Here is a 19,267-nt window from a genome sequence, read left to right on the forward strand (position 1 = left end):
GAGGGCTTTTGTGTTTCTGATCCTGTGGCTGCCGTTTGGAGCGGGAGTCCTCCAGTCCTCTGAGCTTCTTTGTCACCTAGCGGGACAGCCCAGGGGTGCTGCTATAGGCTGCGAGCCTGTTGCTGTAAAGCAGTACCTAAGGAGGACTGCTTGGTGGGTAAAGGAGGTTTGCTTAACTCTCAGCTTTGGACCCTGGAAGTCCAAAGAACATGGCGCAGGCTCTGGGGAGGCTCTGTTGGCTACGTCATATCCCCGTGTCTCTGTGAACATATAGTCTCTCTCCTTAAAAAGCCCTAAGACCCCCATCGTGGATACAGCATCGTAGAGACTTTATCGCTGTAGTCAGCTTCCAAAGGCCACCCGTGTTCTACTTCTTACTTAAGGTCAAGGGCTGTAAGAAGGTACTCTCACCATTTCATCCTTAGTTCTTTGTCCCTTCCCTTTTCCGCATTGCCAAGGAGTATTGAGTCTTTCCTTACAAAACTTGGTCATGCGTATTGTCTTTATGGCTTTGTCTCCCTGGCTTCTGAACCTGCATCTGCCCAATTTCTGGCATAAAAATACAAAACAAAACAAACAAACATATATATTTGTATATATATTTTATTTATATATGTATATATTTATGTATATACATATGTATATATATATGTGTGTGTGTGTGTATATATATATATATATATATATATATATTTGAGATAGGGTCTTACTATGTAGTATTGATTGTCCTGAAGCTTGCTATATAGACCAAGGTGGCCTTGAATTCAAAGAGATCTTCCTGCCTCTGCCTCCCCAGTGCTGGGATGAAAGGTGTGTGTCACAACACCCAGCCCTAATCATGTTTTCTAAAATAACCATGTTGTAATGACATTTGAAAATAGTTATTTCCTACTGAGTCAGAGCTCACCCAGCCTCCTTGCGGCCGGGTCTGCTTGTGCCATATACTATCCCTGTTTTCCTTTGGTTCCAGGTGGTTTTGTGCCCCACTAAGAACCGTTATGTCTGAGATTTCTGGGCTGCCGTAATGACCACATGCCATAGGCTAGTGCTAGTTTTGTGGGAGCTTCTAGAATCATTCCTGCTTCCCAACATATCCAGAGCCCCTACGCTAAACTTCCTTGTCCCGACCCTTGGGAGTTCAATGGGGTCCTAGAGGGGGGTGAAAAGAATGGTGGGACAGAGAGATGAGAAGGAGGCCAAGTCTGTTTGTGTGATCAAAGCCTCTTTTATTAGAAATTTTTACCCAACTTATATAAGGAGAAGGCAAGAAAGGGGGAAGTTAATTTACTGCTGCAGGAGATAGCAAGAGTGCTTTCGTGGCTTGAATATTGCACCTGCAAGATACCATAAGGATGTTTTCTTAAGATATCTCACGGATGCTCTAAAACTAACAGATGGATGTCCTCACAAATCTATCACCCATGACTTAGGGTCCTAGATAACTCTTTCATTAAATAGCTTTAGGTCTCCACTAAATGACCTTTGCTCACTATTTGGCTTTGGCTTCAGTAAATAGCTTTGTCTCCACTAAATAGCTTTAGCTCACTATTTGGCTTTGGCTTCAGTAAATAGCTTTGGCTCCCAGCACTTCCTCAATGGACAAGGTCTCCACCCTCTTCAAGACATTCATACAAAACCTTAAGGACCAAAGTCCTGCATGGTTCAGGAGAACAAGTCTTATGCAAGCCAAGGCAAGCAGCCTGAGCTGGGGTCACTGTCTGTCATGTGCTATTTCGTGCTTCAGTCACCTAGCCCAGGCTGGTGCTCACAGCAACTGGGCACAAGCTGAGACAGAGGTGGTGAGGAGGACTTGTCAGGGCTCTTGAGTCAAGACATGAGCCCGCACAGTCTGGCTTCTGCTGTATTTTATTTACAAATCACAGTCTGGGGCCACTGAGACTCCTGGGGAGAGGGGTACACGCCATTTCTTCCTGGGAACTCCTGTGCACTCCCTCTGTGCAGATGCAGACCATTTGTTCTGTGAACAGGTGAACTCCTCACTGATGAACTCAGACTGCAGTGAGCGCTGTTACTGCTCCCCAAGTACCAGCCTGACATGCTATGCAGCTGGCTGCACATCTGGCCGAGTCTGTGAGATCCAAGCAGGAGTCCGGGATTGTTGGCCAGCCAAAGGTCTCTGCTCCCTCTCTGTGGGCGCCAACCTCACTACCTTCGATGGAGCTCGCAATGCCATCAGCTCCCCTGGGGTCTACGAGCTCTCTTCCCGCTGCCCGGGACTCCACATGGATGTGCCCTGGTACCGTGTGGTTGCTGATGTCAAGCTTTGCCATGGCAATGACAAGGTCGTGGGAGAGGTCCACATCTTCTTCCAGGATGGGATAATAACTGTGACCCCAGGCAACGGCGTGTGGGTAAGCCCGGGCACAGAGGGCAGGGTCGACTTCCCTGGGCTTTCCTTCTGCCTGTCATGGTGTCCTACAGCCTGGCTACCCAGTGGTCCTGCAGTCTGTTTCCTTCATCCAGGTCTCTGCACTTTTTCTGGATTTGTACCCATCTCTCTATGTCAGCCTGGGTCCCTCTCCTTGGCCTGAGTTTTTACATTCAAGTAACAGGATAGCTTTGCTGTTGGTTTTAATCAAGACTCCACTGGTTAGCAGTGACAGGAAACCAAATACAAATGGCCTTAGGGGAATTGAATGGACTGCCTCCATAATGAGAAACCCAGAGACGAGCCCTCCAAGTGTCTGGACTCAGATACACTGTCGGGAGTTTACACCTTAGGTTTCAATCTTGTCCCTGAAGTCAATGCAGTTTTTGTTTGTTTTGTTTTGTTTTGAAACAGGATATGTGTATGTATCTGTATAACATTGGCTATCCTGAAGCTCACTGTCAGATCAGACTGGTCTGGAACTAAGACAATCCACCTGTCTCTACCTCATAAATTCTGGAATTAATTAAAGAGGAGAGTCCTTGTGCCTGGCTTTCAACTTCACTCTTGTTTTTGTTTTTCCAAACAGGGTTTCTCTGTGTAGCCCTGAACTTGCTCTGTAGACCAGGCTGGCCTTGAACTCACAGAGATCTGCCTGCCTCCGCCTTCCGAGTGCTGGGATCAAAGGCATGTGCCATCACCGCCCAGCTCTCAACCTCACTCTCAGACAGTTTTCTTTTCATGAAGGGAAGAACCACCTACCCCACCATGACCCCCTCAACAGACACTGATCCAACAGAAGTCCCAGAACTGCGTCTCACTGAGGGAGTTTGGACTGCCTGCCTACTTCTAGTCTGGGGAGTGGAATGCTCTGCTTGGCCAAGCTGGCATCACATGAAGTGTTGGGATCTCCAAGTCTATTTCCAGGCTCCATGATCCCCTCTATCAACTCAGAACATAGTTGTTCTGGTTACTGAGAATTATAACAATGAGAGGATATGGAGAAACAATGCAAGGGGAAAGAGGTGTCAAACAGGATGTGCTAAGTGAGCTGCGATTTGCTGGATTGCTTACTTATCTGCCAGATCCAAGGAGCACTCCCCCTGACTTCGGAATATTATAAGGGTCCGGTGACCCATCCTCCACCCCCTGGCAATTTACATCCCAAACAAAGAGATTCTGGAAATATTAGTAAATTAATTTGGGAGTTGCATTGCTGCGTGCATAAGCAGAGCAGTGAGCTGCGCATGGACACACATCTCCAGCTGTCTTCCCACTGTCCGTCCCTCCCGTGTACCCCTCCTCTCCAGGGCCCATCTCTTCCGGCACCTGCCCCTTTGCTTGAACCGCTTTTGTGCATGAGGACTGTGGCTTGGTGGCCCCTCAGCTCTCCTGTCACTCAAGTCTCACTTCTTCGCTTCCCCTCCCCCTGCACCAGGTGAACGGTCTCCGAGTGGACCTCCCAGCTAAGGTGTTGACATCTGTGTCTGTGAGGAGGCTGCCCGATGGATCCATGCTTGTCAGACAGAATGCTGGGGTCCAGGTGTGGCTTGGAAAAGATGGGCACCTGGACGTGATGGTCAGTGAGAACCATGCAGCCAAGCTGTGTGGGGCCTGTGGAAACTTTGATGGGGAACAGATAAATGATGTGCGTAGATTTCAGAAGAAGATTTCAGTGGAGAAGTGGACAGCACAGGACTTCTCCTCATGGTGAGGATGGAGAGAGGGAGCCAGACTTTTGGGGAGCAGGGAAGGAGGTGGGTGGCTGCTTAGCCCACAGGAGGAAGTGCTAAGTGTGTGTCTTTTGCAGCTCCAGCTGATCAGTCATGACTGGCAATGAAGATGCCCACACCTGCGCCCTCCCAGAAGTCACCGTGATTGAAGGACGCCCTGGGTGTCCCTCCCCTGTTCCTCCCCTCCGCTGAGCCACTCAGGCCAAATCTGAGTAAATATCGAGACCCAAGTTGCATGCCAGAGTGTCTGCCTCCTGCTGTCTCCCCAGTTTCTCCCCCGTGGGAGACATGGCCGCCGAGTCTTTATGAGAAGAGGACAAATGTCTGCATGCGTGGGTGCGTGAGCGGATGCAGAGTCCGGTGCGCAGAGTGGGAGAGGCACTGGGGAGGTTGAGAGTCACAGAGAGCATGATTGGAGGAGCGGATGGATGAAGTGGTGAGTGACCGGAAGGGGGAAGAGGTGGACAGAGAAAGACAAGCAGACTCTGGCTAACCGTTTATAAGCCAGCGTGTTGCCATGTCTCTCTGACCTGGTGAAGTCAACTCTAAATAGAAAGCTAGTGTTTTCTCACGGGCTTACAATTAGGACTACTGTAGGAATTTCTCAGCCAGAAAGATCTGAGCAGAGATAGCGCTAGGAAAGTAAATGGGTTGCTTTCCTTTTGTTGTGACGAAACGCCATGACCAAGAGCAACTTACAGCAAAAGGACTTTTTTGGAGGGCTCATGGCTCCAGGGGAGAATAAGGGAAGAATCACAGAGATAGGTGGCTGGAGCAGCAAGCTGAGAGACCACATGACACTGCCAACCGAAGCAGAGGGGAACCAGGAAGCTAGGCTAAGCTCTCATCTCTCAGAACCCACCCTGGAGAGGCACTTCCTCCGACAAATCTCAGGAGCGCCACCTGCTGGGAACCAGGTGTACAAATACTTGCCCTGGCGGGGGGGGGGGGGGGGGGCATTCCCCTTCCAGCCACCACAGAGAACACAGGGTTTGGAGAGCACAGTAAGTTCATGTTATAGCATGCTCAGGGTCAGACCAAGATGACAGCATGGTTCGAGTCCTCACTGAGGATCTGGTGGAATGACGGAGGGAAAGATGCGATTAGGATGGGTCCAAGAAACAGTACAACGGTGACTATAGCACATGTAAGTTTTATTTTATTATTATCATGAAGCAGCCAGTCTTCTACACTCAACTTTCAGGACGGTTTGGTGGGGTAGTTGGAGAGGGGAGTCGGTTTTACAGTTTAAGGCTGAGTGGAGCTGTGTGATTGATAGTGGTTGGGGCAGGGCCGTCACAAGCGGGTAAGGGCGTGATGAGGAGGTGAGCAGGTTATTGGATCCATGGTTGGGACAATGGCACTCGAGGAGGAGTAAGGTAAGGAGATAGGAGGTGATCCGCAGGAGTAAGGTGAGGAGATAGGAGGTGATCCGCAGGAGTAAGGTGAGGAGATAGGAGGTGATCCGCAGAAAATGGGATACACCCAGCTGAGATTTGGACTGGACTGTAGTTTGGGGGCATGTTGGGGAAAGCAGACATAACTTGGAGAATGATCGATCGATTGGTGACAACAGTGGGACCACAGCCTCTCGGCTTTCACAGTCACCTGCTTGGCCAGGAAGCAGAGAGAAAGGTGGGGCGAAGGCAGCCGGAGACTGAGGGTCTAATCTCATGTTCCAGCTTCATTCTGTTGCTGTGTCAAAGACCATGACCAAAGCAGTTTAGGAGAGGAAAGGACTTATTTCATTTCACAGGTTACAATCAACTCTTGAGGGAACTCAGAAACTCAGTGGAGACATTGAAGTAGAAAAAATGGAGGAGCACTTGCTGGCTCCTTTGCAGGCTCATTCTTAGCCAGGTTTCTTATTCAGCCAAGGCTCACCTGCCTAGGAATGGCACCAGCCACAGTGGGCTCTTCTGGGCCATCCCATCCCTTATCAACTGGACAGACAAACACATCATTTTAAGCATAACCATTCAATTCCTTGTCCCCCAAATTCTGTGTTAATATCACGATTTAAAACACAGTCAAACGTCTAAGTCTTGAAATTTTTCAGTACTCTAAAAGCCCAAGGTCTCTTTATCAGATGCTCAGCCCTGCATCAACCCCACCACCTCCACCAAGGCTGAGTACATCACAGCACAGGAGGCAGGAAGAATGCAGGAGCGGGGGAGGGGAGGCCGTCTCCTGGACGCGGCCCTGCTGTCACGCTCCTCATGCACTGTGCCAAAGCCAGCGTCCCGACGTGGACGGTGTAGATGACCCTCCCCACTCCACACCGAGGCGCTATCGGTGGTGTTCAGATTCTGAGAGAGGGAAAATCTCATTATGTTTTGAGTAGTTTTGCCATGGCCCACTCCATAGGCTGCCATAGGACTCCATAGGACTTAGTGAGTTATGAAGAAAAAGAAGAAAAGAAATGAAGTTGAAAAGGGGCATGCTGGGAAGAAAGGGAGGGGCTGGAGGGGGTTAAAATTCTAAAAAAAAAATAAAAATAAAAATAAAAACAGAAAAAGAAACCAAAAGCATGGCTCCTAAAATATGGAAAACAAGTTTCATAATTTCTTACTCCAAGAGAAAAACAAAACAAAACAAAAGCAAAACCGCAGTTGGGAGGCTGTGTCCTCAGCACACGCTTGGCTCAGGCTTGGGCTGGTACCGCACCTGCCGTCCTTGGTGGACACGCCACAGTCTTGGCATCTCCCCTGGGTCTCCACTGCCACTGAGGCTGCCCTTTGCCAGTGACCTCTCCACAGGGGCCCCAACCTGGCCACATGCGCCAGATCTCAGCTGCTGTCTGTGACCCCTTCAGACCTTCACAAGCAGAGCCACCCAGCCAACTTTTGCATACTACTTGCCAAGTTCAGACCTTATTTAACTTTTTAATTTAAAAAAAAAAAGAATCCCAGCACCTAGGAGGCAGAGGCAGGTGGATCTCTGTGAGTTCTAGGCCAGCCTGGTCTACAGAATTCCAGGACAGCCAGGGCTACACAGAGACACCCTAAAAACAAACAAAACAAAACAAAACAGATGTAGCCAGGCGTGGTAATACTCACCTTTAATCCCAACACTAGGGAGGCAGAAGTAGGTATATTTTTGTGAGTTTGAGGCCAGCCTGGTCTGCATAGTGACACCCTGTCAAAAAAATTTTTTTTTAAAGTAAAACTTTCTAATACAATAAAATCCAGAGATACACCAACTTGATATTTATATGCTAAGGAATTACAGCAGAAAAAACATTCACGTATTCCATCTCCGTAGTTACTGTTTTATAAGAACATGAAAGTTACATGTATCCTGTCTTGTTAGAGTTTTTATTGCTGGGATGAAACACCAAGTCCAAAAGCAACTTGGGGAGAAAGGCTTATTTTACTAGCACTTCCATAGCACTGTTCCCCATCCAAAGCAGTGAGGCAGGAACTCAAGCACGGCAGGAACCGGGAGGCAGGAGCTGACAGGGAGGCCATGGAGGGTGCTGCTCACTGGCTCACTCCCCATGGCTTGCTCAGCCTGCTTTCTTATAGAACCCTGGACCAGCAGCCCAGGGATGGCCCCACCCACAGTGGGCTGAGCCATCCCCCATCAACCACTAATTAATTAAATACCTTACTGGCTTGACTTATGGGGAGTGAAAGTTCCCTCCTCTCAGCTCTCTATAGTTTGTGTCAAGTTGACATAAAATTAGTGACCACATATACTAAAATTACCATACTTTGTCATATACAAATTTATGGAATTGAAAACTATCACACTGAGGTAACCGGAGCACAGAAAGACAGATGCCACGTGCTTTCTCTCACTTGTGAACCTTAGATCCGAATTTTCAGGTTCTGTGCTCAAACTGTAATAAGAATCAGCAAAGGTCAGGAAGCAAGAAAGGAACCATGATGAGGAAGGGAGCCTAAGGATATGGGCAGGAAAACATGTGACATGAAAGAGGGAGGGCTATGAGGTATGGGAGGGTTAGATGGGGATGGGCCAGGGGGTGGGGAACAGAGGGGGTATGGGGGATAGTTAACTGAAACTGAGGAGACATGAAAAAATAAGGAAACTATCTAAAAATACATAATTTATAAAACATTAAAACTAAAAATAAAATAAAAACTAAAAGCATTTGCACGCTTAATCTTTGCGCCAAGCACGAGACACCTCCCTGTGAGTCTTTTGTAGGGGGGTCGTCAAAGCCCTCCAGACAGTACAGACCATTTCTTGGGGTTGTTCACCGGAGGCAGATGGTAAAATCATATTGCTGAGGGCACCACACACTTTGGTTGCAGGACAGGGACACCAAGCATAGACCTGAAGCTCCCTGGCTAGCTTCCCGGTGTCAGCGGTTTAACCCAACTGGTCCTGCCTCTACAACCCCAGCTGACCGGGCAAGCCGCGCCCAGCAGCTGCAGCATCGGCATGGCTGCTCAGGGGCAACTAACTGCTTTCTGATTGGAGCTAAGGCTTCCTCCCTAGGAAGGAAGTCCCGCCTGGTACTCTAAACCCTGTCAAAAGCGCACGGCCGAGATCACAGGCCCCAGAAGAGGTGGGTGGGGCAGGGCCGCCATGTTTGGGTGAAGCGGACATCTAAGAATGGGGCTTAAACCCATAAAACAGTGCTACTCTCAGCCCTGGACGGAGAAGCAGCCACTTGCAGTAGCGAAAGCTAATTCAGAGACTCATAACTTGTCAAAGCACTGAGAGTGAGTGACTGCTGAGTGTTCATTCAGTCCTAAACGAGGCATCTCCGTCATCCCCGAGGCCCAGGCTCTGCTGGGGAAGAGAGCTGGAAAGACTCTACGAGCTGGGTGATGCTGTGAGGCGCATCAGAGCCTCACAACCAGACACGTTGTGACCACCGACTCGCAAACACACAGCGGCAGCTGTGGCTACCTAAATAAGATCCACCGTAGGTGGGTAGGTAGGTAGAGGGTGGGCAGAGAGATGGATGCATGGATGGATGGGTGTGTGTGTGTGTGTGTGTGTAGATGGATGGACAGACAGACAGATGACATGAAAGGAGGAGGGGGCTAATTGGGAGAAATAAAGGGGCCAATGGGAGTTGGAAGATTAAAAGGTTAAAAGTGTGACTGTGAGCACAATACACCACATACATGTTGAATTCTCAAAAAAAAGGCTCTAAAATTCCTGAATACGCCACACTAAGTCATTGAACTGTATAAACCAACACCGTGTAAACTATTTATCAATGAAGATTTTGATTCTCTTTTTTTCTTAGAAATACGGGGGCTTGGGAGATGTCTCAGCAGGTAAGCAATCCTGTTGGGCAAACATGAAGACCCGGGTTCAAATCCTAGCACCTGTGTAAAAACCCTGAAGTGGCTCCCTGTGTGCCTGTAACCCAAGCCTGGGGAGGCAGAGCTGAGATGGGAGGCTTCCTGGCCATCAGCTTAGCCCCAGGTTCAGTGAGAGTAAGGCAGAGAGGGGGAGAGGGCACCCAGCGCCCTCGACGGGCCTCTGTGATCACTAAATGTAAAGATAAAAGCATCGTCAGTGTCTACGACGGGCTTTTACCGTAAGGATCCCTCCTGGCCGCCAGCTGGTCTGCCGTCACGGCAGCCTGGCCGCTCCTGAAGGCTCCGTGGGCGCCTCCAGGAAGCTGCAACCGCTCAAGGCTAAAACACAGCTCCTGCTCCAGAAGGCCCCAGTCCAGCCCTGACTCCTCCCAACCGCTCACATGGACATTTTGCCATGGGAAGCCTCTGTAGACCTTAGCGGCCACTTCGCCTAGGCCGGGGGACAACACTTTTCCTGGAAACCCGACAAAAAGTCGGCGATGAGCACCTGCGGTCCCGCAGCTGCAACGAGGCTGGGCCGTACGCTGCGGCTGTGGGGACGCGGCTTCTGGGGCCCCGGCCGTTCCCGTGCTGCCCCCTGGTGGTGAAACACTCGTAGTGGCTCTTCGGCAACTGCATGGCCCAAGGGTTTAAAGAAAAAGAAAAGAAAAAAGGAAAGAGATCTTTGAAAAAATAAAACAAAGCGGAAGAAAAAACAAAAACCCCAGTTTGCGCCGGAGAGACGGCTCCGCGGTCAAGAGGACCTGGGTTCAACGCCAGGAGCCGAGTCGGCCTCTCTAGCACTTCCGGGGGAGGGGAGCGCGCGCGAGGGGCGGGGCTGCGCGCTTCCGTCACGCGCCGTGCGTCGCCGCGCGCATGCGCTCCTTCCCACGTGCGGAAAGCCCGAGACTCGTGCAGTCGGGGGCGCCGCGGACTGCCGGGGCCGCGCGACTAGAACGCAGGCATGAAGCCAGGTGGGTGCCGCGGTGCGAGCGGGAGTGGGGCCCGGGCGCGGGGCGCGGGGGCCCGGGGCGCGGGGGCCGCGGCGGCTCGGGGCCCGCAGACCGGCCTGCAGGCTCGCCGCGTCCGACCAGCCGGCCGGCGCGGCCCGCAGACCCGGACCCCGAGCGGGGGCTCGCGGCGTGGCTTCCGGCCATTCGGCCGGGGCGCAGATGGGACGGCCCCGGGCTTGAGGCCGGGGGCCCCTGTCCCCAGCCCGAGCCTTCGCTGCTGCCGTCATCGCCCCCCGTCATCCGCCCGCACCGCCACCTCGATCCCCGGCCCGGCTTCCCCGGTGAACGAGGACCTCCGCTCCCCGCCGCTTCCGGGAGGGGCGGGGCCCCAGACCTGGAGGATTGGGGATCTGGGGACCTGGGAAGCCCTACGCTGCCGCCGGGGGAAGCTCAGCGGTTGGGCGAATGGAAGAGAGAGGGCTTGGTTTCGTTTCTTGTTTTGAGAGGGTCTCACCATGTGACCTCTGGCTGACCTGGAACTTGCTGTGTAGACAGGCCGTCCTCAAAACTCACAGAGATCTCCAGCACTGGGGTTAGAGGCGTGTGCCACCATGCCTGACCTGGAGTACATGTATTCAGCCGTTTCCCGCGTTTTTCTGAGGAGCCCGCTGCTTGGTGGACGGTGGTGAGAGTTCAGGCTTTGACAGTAGAAAGGTCTCGTTTCGCTCTTGGATTCCTAATGGATAGGCTGTTCTGGGCTGTGGCAGCACGTGCTTGTCAATCCCAGCGCTTGGGAAGCCGAGGCGGGGAGATCAGGAACTTGACACCACACTGTGCCACGGTGGTGATGCCTTGAGCTTTTCACCATTGCCCAAGGAAGGATCAGTTCTCACTATTACAGGTTTTTGTCTAGTGTTTGCACACATGTCCCCGCGGACAGATGAGAATCGATGCAGGAGATAGTGGCCCATGCTATTCCTCACAGACGTGTTGACTGTCTGGGACTCTGCTGAAGGAGGGTGGAGAGGTCACCAGTCTGTGTTCTGCGGGCATGCTTTGATCTGTGATTTCCTCCCAGGAATCCTCTTGCCTCCACCCTTTCTCTGTCAAATGATAGAGGTTGTAGAGGTTTCCAGCAGTCGAATCTTCAGCGACAGTTTGAGGCTTGAGTGACAGGAGCAGCTTTGCAGATTTTTAAACGGGGGTGTGCTGCAGAGTCTGGGCTTTTTTTTTTTAAACAAGGCCCTTTGTTGTTTTTATGTTTGAAGCGGATTCTAAAAGAGCACACTCTGTGTTGTCATGGAGTTTGTTTTGTTGCGTAGTGAGACCTTTTGGATCATTTTCCTAGACACTCCAGGACCGGAAGTGGATCAAGATACATATTGGGTATCTGAGACTGAGAGTTGACGGTCCTGCCCCCTGCGCCCTGTGAAGGTGCACACAGCTTGCCAGGCCTCTGTCTGTCCGGCCCGCGCTGAGACGCAGACCCTGGCTAGTGGCTTCTCTAAGTGCTCTTGTGTATGTGGAGTCATTTGATTTCATAACTGATTGCCATGCAGCCTCCCCACTTGAGGGGCCCGAGCGATGCTTGCATGGCCATCCTATATGAGCTACAGGAGAGGAGGAACCAGGACACCATTCTCTTCTGAATGAAAACAAGTGGTTTCTCTGTGAGGCGGGATCCTAGGCCTTGGGGACTGAGGGTGTGGCGTGCAGGAAGCCATAGATTTAATCCCTTATGCCCCAGAGAGGTGGACATGGTGGCGCTCTGCACTCAGAGGTAGGAGGAGGATCAGAAATTCAGATTCATCCTCCATCACAAAGTTCAGAGACCCTGACTTGAAATAAAGTCATCATTAGACATTGGCTGGCATTGACTGCATGGTGCTGGAATGTTGTGACCGTAGAAATCATTGTGGGGGCCAGTGAGTGACAGTGTTAAATGTACTATGATGAACGAGCAGGATGGGGGGGAGCGGGGGCTGTCTCTCCCACTTCACAAGAAGCCTGAGGGCAGTGGGACTCAGGAGTGCCATGCCCCTCTTGGTGGACAGGAGCCAGAAAGTGGGAATAGCTTGTGGGAGAGATTTCGAAGCTGGCTGTTGAGGGTGGGGAGGCAGAGAGCCTCGAGTCAGAAAGCCGGGTGGGGGCAGGTCCTTGCACGATGGCGGTACACCAGAGCCCTATAGGGAACTCAAGAAGAAAATGTCCTTCTCAGGGACTCTGAAGAAACGAAGTCTGATTTTATTGGGGATGGTAAAGTGGGGAAGATGGAAACAGCAGGATCGTTATTGTTTTGAACTCTGGGGAGTTGGACTTGGGCATGTTGGAGCTACAGTGCCAGCCCCTTAAGTGAAGTGTCACAAAAGGAACAAAAACAAGTGAACAAAGAGAAAAGGTGTTTTTCCTGTTTCAAATATCACTAAAATTACTGGTAAGGTGGCCCAGGTTTTTAATCCCAGCACTTGGGAGGCAGAGGCAGGTGGAGCTCTTGAGTTCCGGGCCAGCCTGGCCTTGCATTTGGAGCTCAGACTAGTCAGGGATACATAGTGAGATTGTCCCAGAAAAGAAGGCTGGAGAGATGGCTCGGGGGTTACCAGAGGGCCATGTTCAGTTCCCAGCACCCACAGGGCAGCCTGCAGCTGTCTGTGACTTCTGTACCAGAGGCTCCGACACCGCATGGAGATACATGTGCAGGCGGAACCTTTTTTTTTTTTTTTTTTTTTTTTTTAATTTGAATTTGTCAGTAGGGTATTGTCGCAGGGTGCCATGACAAAAACTTAAGCAGGTTTATAACTGACAGTGTACATCAAGTGAGGTTATTTTGAGCCATTGCCAATCTTCAAGCTGTGCTTTCAGATCAACTCTTGTGCCCTGCACACCAGTTTTTGGAACCATCATAGAAAAGTTAAATATCAAACTCAGTAACAGCATCAAGTCCAGTCCCATGCACTGTTTGCTGCCCAGTGGACATTTGCTGAGCTGCGGATGCAGCCCAGACTTTTTCCTTGTGAAACAAGGTCTCGGCTTGTAGCCGACTGCTGCCTCCTGCCTCCACAGCCTGGACTGCTGGAGTCGCAGGTGTGGGCTGCTACACCCGGGGTTAAGCCCACACTGCTTTGCTGATGAGCTCTGACCTGCCCATCTAGATCATTGTCCATCCCTAAAAGGACATTTTGGGAAGTTTCTTATTTTTCCCCCTGTGCTGGGAGGGGTGTTACAGTCTTGAACTGAGCCGTGGGTTGAGGTTGGGAGGGCTTTTATCCAGAGGTCTTGAAGATGCTGTGAGGGCATAGGAGATCCCGTAGCTACCCAGCGTGTGTGTGTGTGTGTGCATGCGCGCGCGCGCAGTGGACTCGCTAATGCTAAGGGTGAAATGAGTCGTGTGGGTCTACTGCCCCACAAAGAAAGCCAGGGTGTCTGCATCACCCCATGGCCTACCATGTTTTGCCTTTAGCGGCCCCTTGCTGATGATGAGAAGGATATGGTGCTAGTTCCAGCGATGCAGGCCCATAAACACAGCATTTGGGGGGTGGAGGCAGGAGGACTAGGAGCTGCATGGTGACTTATGGCTAGTATGGGGTGCTGGATTCCCTGTTTCACTCCCACCATTCTGTTTCAAGGAAACTTGTCGATGGGTTTAGTTTTCTGGAAATAGTTTTTGTTTTTGTTTTTGTTTTTGCTTTGGGGAGGTTCTGGCTTGTTCATCCCTGCTGTACCAAACTGAGGGTCGTTATCATGGTTGATTGCTATTCCTCCTCTTGTGTCCATTCTGCTGATGGGACACGGTGGGTTCGGCCTGTGTTACTGGCTGCAGTAGAAGTGTCCCGGAGCACACAGCGTGTGCTTGGCTGATTTCTCTTGTCTGTGGGGCTACCGGGTAAGTTTGTTTAACATCATAAGCTCCATCGCCTTAATCCCTTTTTTTGTTTCTGCTACAGGCTTCAGCCCCCGTGGTGGTGGCTTTGGTGGCAGAGGAGGCTTTGGTGACAGAGGCGGTAGAGGAGGAGGTCGAGGAGGCCGAGGTGGCTTTGGCGGTGGACGGGGAGGTTTTGGTGGAGGCCGAGGTCGAGGCGGAGGTGGTGGCTTCAGGGGCCGAGGAGGCGGAGGAGGAGGCGGACGAGGTGAGTGGGGTTGGCATGGGGGATTGGAGCAGGTTCTCGAAGGGTGTAGGGAGGGAAGAGGTGGGGCCCCTCTCCTACTGCAGCTCTCTCTTGCAGGTGGAGGCTTCCAGTCTGGGGGCAACCGGGGTCGAGGTGGTGGCCGGGGAGGCAAAAGAGGAAACCAGTCAGGGAAGAATGTGCTGGTGGAGCCACACCGGCATGAAGGTGAGTTGTGGCAGGCAGGGACATAGCTAGTCGAAGGTGAACCGTGGCCACACGGAGTCCTCAGCTGCACTCTGCTCTGCGCTCCTCACCAGGCGTCTTTATCTGTCGTGGAAAGGAGGATGCTCTTGTCACAAAGAATCTGGTCCCTGGAGAGTCTGTGTATGGAGAGAAGAGAGTCTCTATTTCAGTGAGTCCTGGACCCCTGTCCAAAATACCAGGCCCCAGCCGATAGTGTCACCTGCAATCTAGTCTTCCTGTTGTGTCTTACACATGACAGCTGGGGGTTGTCTTCATGCGCAAATCAGGCCATGCTCCCTCCTCCCTTGAGACTGCACGCCCGAGCTGCAGCAGTTCCCAGCTTCCCTCCCAATTCCTGGCCTTGCCCCTGTTGTCTCCAAGCTCTACAGTGAACTGGTTCCTTGTCCTCTGTCTCTGGGCAGGCCCTGCCTAGTCCTTGAGGAGGCTGTGTCACTCCACCTTGCTCGTCTAGAGCAGTCCCCAGAACCGCAGCCCAGCTTTCCCGTCCTTGTCTCCCTGCTCCTCTCCTGGAGTGGGTGCCTCCCTCTTCACCTCCAGGTCTGGTTCAAAAGTGTCCCAGCCCTTCCTGGTCCATTTCCTTCTTTCCACATCTTCCTTGTTCTGTTCCAGTTTCACGTGTCTCTCCTGGCTTGGTCTTTACAGCCTGTCACCATCTCCTGTGCCAGTTTGTATTTCGTTCCTCAGTGGGTACTTATCTCTCAGGGCAGGATCTGTGTGTTGTTCCCTCCCCGAGTCAGCAGCCTCCGTGAGAGGGCAGGGTGCCTGTCTCGGTCCCTGCTGTACATCTACACCCCGTTCTTAGGCAGTGACTGGAATGCGCCATTTCTCTTGAGGGTCCTCGGGTTGCAGGTGTTCTGCACAGGAACCCAGCACTGATGCTGTCCCTTCTCTCCTGGCTCAGGAGGGAGATGACAAGATTGAATACCGAGCCTGGAACCCCTTCCGCTCCAAGCTAGCAGCAGCAATCCTGGGCGGTGTAGACCAGATCCACATCAAGCCTGGGGCCAAGGTGCTGTACCTTGGCGCCGCCTCGGGCACCACCGTCTCCCACGTGTCTGATATTGTTGGCCCGGTGAGTGGGCAGGAGGTGGAGGGAACTGGCCTGCCGTTCCCCTGCAGTGTGTGGTAGAGATAGAGCCGGGTGCAGTATTTATTCTGTGAGAGGGACAGCCTGAAGCAGAGTTCCTTCCGGTACCGCTCCTGGGTCCTTAAGAATCGTAAGCCAGTGTTAAAATGACACAGAGCTGGGAGTGTACATGCCAAACTATTTTGGTTGCCCTCTTGAAAAATTTATGTCCTAGGGCTGAAAGGAGTGGCTCAGTTATTAAAGTGCTCACCACACAATCCTGAGGACCTGATTTCGATCCTCAGACTCCATTAAGAGAAAAAAAGCCCAGCTGTGGCGATGTGCCTTCCTGGTAACAGCACTAGGAGTGCAGCAACAGGCCAGTCTCTGGAGCGTGTTGATCGGCAGCTGCTTGTCCAATAGCTCCACACCTTGTCTCAAAAATAGGACTGGGGAGTGGCAGGGAGCTGGTACTCGCCTTTAGTCCCAGCAGTTGGAAGGCAGAGGCGGGCACATCTCTGAGTTTGAGGACAACCTGGTCTACAGAGGAGATCCAGGACAGCCGGGGCTACACAGAGAGACCCTGTGCCAAAACAAACAAAAAGGACCTGTAGAGCTGCTCAAGTGCCTGATGTTGTCCCCTGGCTTTCACACACACAAGCAAAGACTGTGTCTCCCAAATCCAGTGTTCTGCTCCCCCTCCATCAGCCTGCACTGGGGGTGGAACCTCGGGCTTCTTGAGGCAGGTGGCTGCCACCAAGTCACATCCCAGCCCTTGGTTTCTACTGGTGAGCTTGCGTTCTCTGGCAATTCAGTTTCCCGGGGCAGAGAGCATGTGTGTCTCACTTCACAGCCTCTTGCTGCTTGGGTGAATTACAAGCTGTTTTATCTGGTGAGTGAAAGCCCTGTGCTTGGCTGGGTGTGAAAACACACACCTTTGTAATCGTAGCCTAAGCTACATATTTAGACCTGGTCTAAAAACCAACAGTAACAAAACTCAGACTTAGGCATTTGACCATGTGTGGCTCTAGCGAGGCAACCAAGCTCCTCGAGCCAGCGGTTAACCCGGTGGAGAATAAGATTATTTGAAAATTAAACATGTCCTGTAAGTGCTGGCCTGTTACAAATGCTGGTAGCTCTGTTCCTTCTTCTCTCCCTGGGTGCCTGAATTTTTAGCTGGTGTGGTAGCCGGGGCTCAGGGGTCAGATAAATTAGGTTCTTGTGGCTCTGTTGCTTGTGAATAACCGTGCAAGTTACTTCTCGTCCCTAGACCCATTAATTCATCCCCACTGCAGACACAGTGACAGGTATTCAAAGTAGGGTTTTGAGTGAGGGTCTGAGGGTGTGCTGTGTGCGCCACAGGCCCAGTGTTGGCAACCGTCCCGGAGAACTCATCCCTGTTGGCTTTATTGTAGGATGGTCTAGTCTATGCAGTTGAGTTCTCCCACCGCTCTGGCCGTGACCTCATCAACTTGGCCAAGAAGAGGACCAACATCATCCCCGTGATCGAAGATGCCCGGCACCCACACAAGTACCGCATGCTTATCGGTGAGGGGCTCGGGGACCCGGGGAGGCTGGGGTGAGCACTGTGTGCTTCCCACAGGGGCCTCCTGGCTGCAGGAAGGTGAGGATCTGCAGGTGGAGCGCAGCAGGCTCACCTCTGCTCTTCCTTGAGTCCTCTCTAACACATGACACTTTTTTTACACTGTCCTGGTCTGTTTTTCAAAGCCTCTTGCCTTCCCTTATATTATCTGATGAGATTCCCGCCCTGAGCACAGCAACTACGACTCAATGGCTTTGTTTTTTAAAAACACCTCAAAGGTCCAGTATAAAACTGGAGAGCCTCTTGAATTCCTCCAGAGGTACCCAGTACTTGCCATCTTCGTTTCCAGATTCTTAAAGTTTTTCATTCCATCATGTATTTGTTATTATTTTACATTATACTACCTTAAAACATCTTTTCATTATACTTTTTTTTGTTTGATTTGGGTTTTGTGGGGTTTTAGTTGGTTGGTTGGTTTGGGTTTCTCCTGTGCATTTTATTGGAGCGCTCAGCCTCTCCTCTGGTCATGTGATAGCCCTGCCTATGTCCAGTCTTTCTCCTGTGCCTTTTTGATGATGTGTCTGTCTTCCGCCAGACTCAGGAGGATCTTGTGGGCAGGGTCCGGGTCTAGCTCATCTCTGTGTTCCCCTTGCCCAGCCCAGGGCTGGCCACAGAGTAGGTGGCCACTATGGTTTACGGGAGGAGTGGATGGGTCATGTGACTGGGTTCCGGTTCTGCCTTTGGGGTGCTCTGGAGGGAGGGTGTATGGTGGGGAGGAAGACTGGAGGCAGGACACTCCCAGGAACTGGGTGGTGATGGGAAGCTCTGGCGGGTTCTCTGGTGGCTTCTGTTTGAAACTTTTGTGCCTTTTCCCTTAGCAATGGTGGATGTGATCTTCGCTGATGTGGCCCAGCCAGATCAAACCCGGATTGTAGCCTTGAATGCCCACACCTTCCTACGGAATGGAGGACACTTTGTGATTTCCATTAAGGTGTGGGGCTGGACTGTACAGTGGCTGGGTGCTTGATCTCTTGTGTCTGAGCATACTGCTTAGCCTATTTGACTCAGTTTATTAGCTCTCTTTAGGGCTGAAAGAAAGACTGATGCATATGAAACTTTTGGAACAGATAGTGATATAGAATGAGTTGTACAGGAACTGCAACAGGTGCATTTTTCAAAACATTTTTATTTGAAATACAGAAAATTCCCAGGCATCTTCACCATGTTGAAAACTGCCAGCTTGTTGTGGGTTTCAGCTGTTGGTGAGATGGGAAGGAAAAGTCACAAATGTAAACACTGCTTTAGATAAATGGAACTTCTGGGGAGGGGTCACCCTTGGGATGTAAACTAAATAAACTGAAATTTTAAAACTTTTCATGAAGTTACAAAATTGCTCAACCCTGGGTCTCCAGATCTGTAACGGAAACATACTTTTAGCTTAAAATGATACCCACACTTGAGTCCCTTTTCGTCTCCAGGCCAACTGCATCGACTCCACGGCCTCAGCAGAAGCTGTGTTTGCGTCTGAAGTGAAGAAGATGCAGCAGGAGAACATGAAGCCGCAGGAGCAGCTGACACTGGAGCCCTACGAACGGGACCACGCTGTGGTTGTGGGCGTGTATAGGTGAGTGCCGAAGCAGCCTGTGCTCCCCGCGCGGGACCTGCGAATGCTTCCTGCGAATGCTTCCGACCTGACGCCCTTTGATGTTCTCACAGGCCGCCTCCCAAGGCGAAGAACTGAAACTCCGAGCTGTCTGGAGCAGGAAGAACTGTGTCGTTACTGTTGCACGTGTGCTTTTGTTTTTTGTTTTTTTGTTTTCTATTAAAAGACTCATCTGTCTCCCCTGTCTTGGTGCTGATTGCTCATTGGCCGCAAAACGCATGCGCCCTTAATCAACTTTTAGGTGCGCTTGGGGGGTGCCTTGGAA

The 19,267-nt window shown here is 51.4% G+C and overlaps 2 protein-coding genes and 1 long non-coding RNA gene across 4 annotated transcripts in view; 2 read left to right on the plus strand and 1 right to left on the minus strand.

The window, feature by feature from the left end:
- The window catches only part of LOC110563270 (Fc gamma binding protein), a 36,571-nt gene extending 32,213 nt beyond the window's left edge, over positions 1-4,358 (plus strand). The window contains exons 17-19 of the mRNA XM_060366536.1: positions 1,989-2,372; positions 3,828-4,099; positions 4,200-4,358. Coding sequence (XP_060222519.1) covers positions 1,989-2,372; positions 3,828-4,099; positions 4,200-4,209 — 666 coding nt within the window. The 3' untranslated portion in view covers positions 4,210-4,358. The remainder of the gene's footprint in view (positions 1-1,988; positions 2,373-3,827; positions 4,100-4,199) is intronic.
- A 5,885-nt stretch (positions 4,359-10,243) lies between these two features.
- Positions 10,244-19,179, plus strand: Fbl (fibrillarin). Of its 2 annotated transcripts, none has more exons than XM_021660303.2 (9): positions 10,244-10,384; positions 14,305-14,487; positions 14,584-14,691; positions 14,784-14,878; positions 15,632-15,802; positions 17,212-17,344; positions 18,218-18,330; positions 18,818-18,963; positions 19,056-19,179. In XM_021660303.2, the coding sequence occupies exons 1-9, from the start codon at positions 10,375-10,377 to the stop codon at positions 19,078-19,080; spliced, it is 984 nt and encodes a 327-aa protein (XP_021515978.1). In that variant the 5' UTR covers positions 10,244-10,374; the 3' UTR covers positions 19,081-19,179. The 2 variants fall into 2 exon arrangements, with proteins under 2 accessions (XP_021515978.1, XP_060222520.1); XM_060366537.1 differs by having other exon boundaries at positions 15,632-15,739.
- On the minus strand, positions 18,508-18,932 carry LOC132647108 (uncharacterized). The gene is made up of 2 exons (XR_009585383.1): positions 18,794-18,932; positions 18,508-18,595 (listed from the first exon to the last, which is right to left on the minus strand). It is a non-coding gene; the product is annotated as an uncharacterized LOC132647108 (long non-coding RNA).
- Positions 19,180-19,267: the final 88 nt, after the last annotated feature.

This window comes from Meriones unguiculatus, chromosome 14 (genome assembly GCF_030254825.1).
Source record: "Meriones unguiculatus strain TT.TT164.6M chromosome 14, Bangor_MerUng_6.1, whole genome shotgun sequence".
NCBI lineage: Eukaryota > Metazoa > Chordata > Mammalia > Rodentia > Muridae > Meriones > Meriones unguiculatus.

Bases quoted from the DNA above. Each gene is read 5' to 3' on its own strand.
- Fbl (XM_021660303.2), top strand. The intron at 17,345-18,217 runs GTGAGGGGCTCG...CTTTTCCCTTAG, and splicing joins CAAGTACCGCATGCTTATCG to CAATGGTGGATGTGATCTTC. The intron at 18,331-18,817 runs GTGTGGGGCTGG...TTTCGTCTCCAG, and splicing joins ACTTTGTGATTTCCATTAAG to GCCAACTGCATCGACTCCAC.